The 5,087-nt window shown below is 48.8% G+C and overlaps 1 protein-coding gene across 3 annotated transcripts; it reads left to right on the top strand.

Moving 5' to 3' along the window:
- Positions 1 to 330: 330 nt before the first annotated feature.
- Positions 331 to 4,576, top strand: LOC123505799. 3 transcript variants are annotated; one of them, XM_045257521.1, is made up of 3 exons: positions 331 to 470; positions 3,767 to 4,061; positions 4,171 to 4,576. In XM_045257521.1, the coding sequence occupies exons 2-3, from the start codon at positions 3,858 to 3,860 to the stop codon at positions 4,498 to 4,500; spliced, it is 534 nt and encodes a 177-aa protein (XP_045113456.1). In that variant the 5' UTR covers positions 331 to 470; positions 3,767 to 3,857; the 3' UTR covers positions 4,501 to 4,576. The 3 variants fall into 3 exon arrangements, with proteins under 3 accessions (XP_045113456.1, XP_045113455.1, XP_045113454.1); XM_045257520.1 differs by lacking the exon at positions 331 to 470 and adding an exon at positions 3,629 to 3,678 and having other exon boundaries at positions 3,794 to 4,061; XM_045257519.1 differs by lacking the exon at positions 331 to 470 and adding an exon at positions 3,629 to 3,678 and having other exon boundaries at positions 3,791 to 4,061.
- The last annotated feature ends 511 nt before the right edge of the window (positions 4,577 to 5,087 follow it).

Below are 5,087 nucleotides of genomic sequence, written 5' to 3'. Positions count from 1 at the left end.
CTATGAGCTCTGAGCTCGCTCCGTAATGGGGAAGACTGGCTAGGTGACCAGCAGACGACCGAGGTATTCTGTAATGCTTCGCTCTCTCATCATGATTATTTTCTGAGGCCACAAAGATGATTAGCCAAATTCTCAAGATTGTTTCTCTTGTTATAATGTATTCATATTAATCTATCACTAAAAGAATTCAATAATAATAATAATAATAATAATAATAATGATAATAATAATAATAATAATAATAATAATAATAATAATAATAATAATAATAATGATAATAATAATGATAATAATAATAATAATAATAAATCCTTTAAAACCAGTGTAGCTTCTCATGAACGTTACAAACCAATCTGGTGGAGGTGCAGCGCAGATCAGTGTTTCAGTGTGCTTAGCTCCGGCCCCCGCGCCCTCGCGCCGCGGTGCACCAACCAGGCAGCCACCACCCCGCCACGCTCCACGCTCCGGAAGTGAGAGCTAATCATCCTGTCATCCTTCTAGTCGATCAGCCACTACGGTGGTCAGGGACGCCACGCTCACACGCAGCCTCGCAGAGCTCACTTATCACATTTCACGTGGTGGGCGTTAGCGTGGGCGCGCCTTCTGGCAGTTTCAACCCGGGGCCGGAAGCGCTAGATGGCCACACCACGCCCTGGCATCAGGGTGTGATATCATCATCTATTTCCATGATCACACTGTTGTCTTTAACTCGCTTCGTCCAGTTTTTAGCATCAAAGTCAGTCTGTGTAAACTTCTCACATGACACTCCAGTAATGGATTCAACTAATTGACGTGCATTTTGTTTGGAAAGCTGATATTGCGTATCTATGTCCTGCTTATGACTTGTGTCTGTGACCGCCGCTCATCCACCAGTCGAACAGCACTGCTTGTCTTACCTATGAGTGTTTGGGAATCAGCGCAGCAGTTACCAAGCAGTGCTGCTTCAGGAGAAAGCAGACCTTAGGGTGGTGGACTGGTGGGATGTGAAGGACAGAACGAGTGGCTGCAGTTTGTCACTGTTGTTCGTCTTGTATTAAACAAATTCTTTATGATTAATTTTGGAGGTTGTGTGTGCGTTTCTAATGATGCGTTCACACTCGTTCATGTGTGTGTGTGTGTGTGTGTGTGTGTGTGTGTGTGTGTGTGTGTCTGTTCAGTGTTCAGGGAAGATCACATCATCATCTCATTACTAAATGTACAGATTCTGTGCCTGCCCCTCCCACTACTCCCCCAACATCCAGACTCCTCCTCTCAACACACACACACACACATACACCCACACACACACACACACACACACACACACACACACACACACACACACACACACACTTTCTCTCTCTCTCTCTCTCTCTCTCTCTCTCTCTCTCTCTCTCTCTCTCTCTCTCTCTCTCTCTCTCTTGTAACTTTCACTGCACAAAGTCATGTTCAAGGTCAGCTGTCTGTCGTTCCTTCGAGCTCTCTTCCCTTCCCTATTCTCTATGAGGGCGCTTCCCTACTTCCTTCCCTCTTCCTCACACTCAGTGCAGCCCTCCTTCCCTCCCCCCAGCACTTCAGCTCCCCATCACCCATGTCCCGCTACACGCACCGTTTGTCCACCCGCTGAAGGCCACCACGCTAACCTGTATCCGCTGCCACCTTCACCGCCCTCTTTGTTATGCCTAGACGCTTCCGCCCCACCTTTGCCTCACCATTGCTTCACCCATGGTATTATCTCTAACTCTCCTGCTGCTACTGCTGCTGCTACTACTACTACTACTACTACTACTACTACTACTACTACTACTGCTGCTGCTGCTGCTGCTACTTTTACTACTACTATTACTACTACTACTGCTACTACTACTGCTGCTACTGCTGTTGCTGCTGCTGCTGCTTCTGCTGCTAGTGCTGCTGGTGATGATGTTTAGATAGTGGTGGTAAGATAAGGTTTTCCTTCTCGTGCATGATTAAAGTGCCATAACAGCCTCAGTGTGTGGGTTGTCTGATTGAAAAGAGATATTACGTAACAACACCGCGGTTATATGGCGGCGAGAAGAGGTGAGAGGTCATCTGTGGACTTGTGAGAGGTGAGCGCTCATTACTCTACTGTACTCTGTTCACAAGGCAAACCTTTCAACCTTACACACGCCACACTGTCACTGTTACACTGTTACGTTACACTGTTACACTGTTGTTGGCCAACGCGAGGGGTGTGTGTGTCCAGGAACACTCCCAGCCTCACGTGCAAACCTTAGTGACCAGACCCAAGTGAGAATGTGTGTGTGTGTGTGTGTGTGTGTGTGTGTGTGTGTGTGTGTGTGTGTGTGTGTGTGTGTGTGTATACATGCTCTTTAGTTCTTTACAATGGAGACGATAAAAAGAAAATATATGCATATATGAAAAGAGGCCATTCTTCCTCTTCCTCTTCTTAGATTATTATCTAATTGTGATATATACATACATACATACATATATATATATATATATATATATATATATATATATATATATATATATATATATATATATATATATATATACATATATATATATATATATATATATATATATATATATATATATATATATATATATATATATATATATATATATATATATATATATATATGTTTTATGTCCGATGAGCTCCTTACGTTTGACAACGTCACATTCAGATTAACAAAGGAGGAAGGCAGCGCGTCTGCCATGGATGATGTACACCGGTTCATGTGTATGCAACGCATCGAGTGGCGTGTGGAGTGTTGCACAAACCTTCAGTGCACACACACACACACACACACACACACACACACACACACACACACACACACACACATATTGCTGCTGCTCTTCAACGCGCTGTGAAAGTGAGCGCAGGAAATAAACATGTGATCAGTGACGAGGTAACTACCATCTGGAGAGAGAGAGAGAGAGAGAGAGAGAGAGAACTGGACCGTATTGTGGCCTTGAGTGGGGTGCCCGTGTTGCCTCCCTGGCGGCCCTCCCATGCCCCTTCAGGCACCCCTCCCTTCCGCGGTGAGTGGTGTTCCCTCCCTGGCTCCCTCCTCGCCCTCCCCCCTCCGCGGCGGACAGTGGGCGGCGGGCGTCGGGCGGCTGGTGGGCGGATGGCGCCGCGCCGCGCTGTTCTCCCTTAAACCTGCAGGCGCTGGTTGGATGACTGGATGACTGGATGGCTGGATGGGGGATGGAGGGTGACACGTTCGTGGTTGCGTGCATCTGGCGGGCGTCACAGTGCCGAGGGACGAACCAGCACGTCAGCAACACTCCATTCCCATTCCCTTCGCCTCGATCCTCATGTCTATTTCTTTGCTGCTGTTCCTCCTCCCTACTCCTCTACCTCTCCTCCCTCATTACCAGTTTTTCCCCTACATCCAAGCTTGTTGGGGCCTCTTCTTGCTCTCTCTTTTCTTCTTTCGTTTCTCCTATACGCTGTCACCCCCTCCCTTTCTCCCATCCCGGGCACAGCCCCTAGTTCCCCTCACTTGAGCCTCGCGTTCCATCACGTGCAACGATGCAAGTATTGAATTGCGTTTCATCGTGCAACACACTTGCACTGTGAGCATGAAGGCGGATCCAGATCGCTACAACGAGAAATGAATGCCCGACTATCTTTCAATCATCGCTCGAGGCATTCTCATTCATGTTGGACTTGTCTCCTCCATTAACTCAAACATGGTAACATACAGCGATTTTTTAGTGTGTTGAACCATAAAGTAACATTAAGAGGAAGGGTGCACGAAACACGAAACATTTTCGGTTCCAGCCTATGCAACAGTCTTTCGTACAGCAGCGGTGGCTGGCAGAGTGACTGCCGTGCATGGCAAGCGGGGCTGCCGGGCTGTAGGAGTGTGGGAATGCGGGGCTGCTGGGCTGTGCCAGGAAATACAAAGAGTGGCAGACAGTTTATCGAGGGAGCAGGTCTTACCAGGGAAGTGGAAGTGTGGGCTGAAGGCCGCGGCGTGGACACCCCTGGGTATAAGAGGCCGATAAAGGGCAGGAGGTGCCATTCTGCGGGCAGCGGGCGACGTGGACCGAGATCAGCAGACATGAAGACACTGGTGGGTACTGCTGGCTTTGTTGTGGTGTGTGGCCTGGCTGAGCTCAGCACAGGGTGGGAGAAGGGTGACGGGGCGATGCAGCAGAGAGTTCAGTGTTCCGTCCCCACAGGTGGTGATCCTGGCGGTGGTGGCGGCGTGCAAGGCGGCACCGCAGTTCGCGCAACCACCCCAAGCGCTGCTTGAGTTCGGCGTGGACGACCATGGCTGCACCGTGGCGGCCACCGGTGTGGTGTGTCCATGGGGACCCGTCCAGTTCCTCGGGGAGGCGAAGGGCGTAGACAAGCCGTGGTTCCCCCCGCCAACACAGAGGCCATTCCAGCAGCACCACTCTGTGCAGCAGCACCACCAGACAGCCTTCACCGGATTGGTAGGACCTTCCGGGGTGATCGGGCCCTCCGGCTTGGTGGGTCCCTCCGGACCTGTCGCTTTTGGTCGCTAATGTATGTAGTATAGGGATAGTGAGGCGAGCGATGCATCTTTTGTAGCAACGTGAAATACAACGTGCCATAACTGTTGGTCGCATTTCATTCCCTATCCTAAAGCGCCTCAGACCAACATGCAGGTAAGTACACGAGTGGTCAGACTCTCAGGCTGAGTGTTAGTGTTGGTGATGTGTTAGTGTTAATTCACCACCACCACCAGTGATAGTGTTGGTGTTGGTGTTAGTGTTGGTTTTAGTGTTAGTGTTAGTTCCACGTGTGTTTAGTGAAGCCACACAATACACACATACATTCAGATCACTGTTGTCTCTTAATTATCTCGCCACCTACTTCAACATTGTAACGTCCAGTGTTGTGTAACAGTGTGTGTGTGTGTATGTGTGTGTGTGTGTGTGTGTGTGTGTGTGTGTGTGTGTGTGTGTGTGTGTGTGTGTGTGTGTGTGTGTGTGTGTGTGTGTGTGTGTGTGTGTGTGTGTGTGTGTGTGTGTGTGTGTGTGTGTGTATTTACCTAGTTGTATTTACCTAGTTGTAGTTTTACAGGGCCTGGGCTTTTTGCTCGTGTGGTCCCGTCTCCATATCTACACTT

This window comes from Portunus trituberculatus, chromosome 18, assembly GCF_017591435.1.
Source record: "Portunus trituberculatus isolate SZX2019 chromosome 18, ASM1759143v1, whole genome shotgun sequence".
In the NCBI taxonomy this organism is placed as follows: Eukaryota; Metazoa; Arthropoda; class Malacostraca; order Decapoda; family Portunidae; genus Portunus; species Portunus trituberculatus.
The sequence above is the reverse complement of the archived record's forward strand: the minus strand, read 5'-3'. Positions and strand labels throughout refer to the sequence as shown.

Bases quoted from the DNA above. Each gene is read 5' to 3' on its own strand.
- LOC123505799 (XM_045257519.1), top strand. From the start codon at position 3,644: ATGTTGGACTTGTCTCCTCCATTAACTCAAACATG. The intron at 3,679-3,790 runs GTAACATACAGC...TCTTTCGTACAG, and splicing joins CCTCCATTAACTCAAACATG to CAGCGGTGGCTGGCAGAGTG. The intron at 4,062-4,170 runs GTGGGTACTGCT...CCGTCCCCACAG, and splicing joins CAGCAGACATGAAGACACTG to GTGGTGATCCTGGCGGTGGT.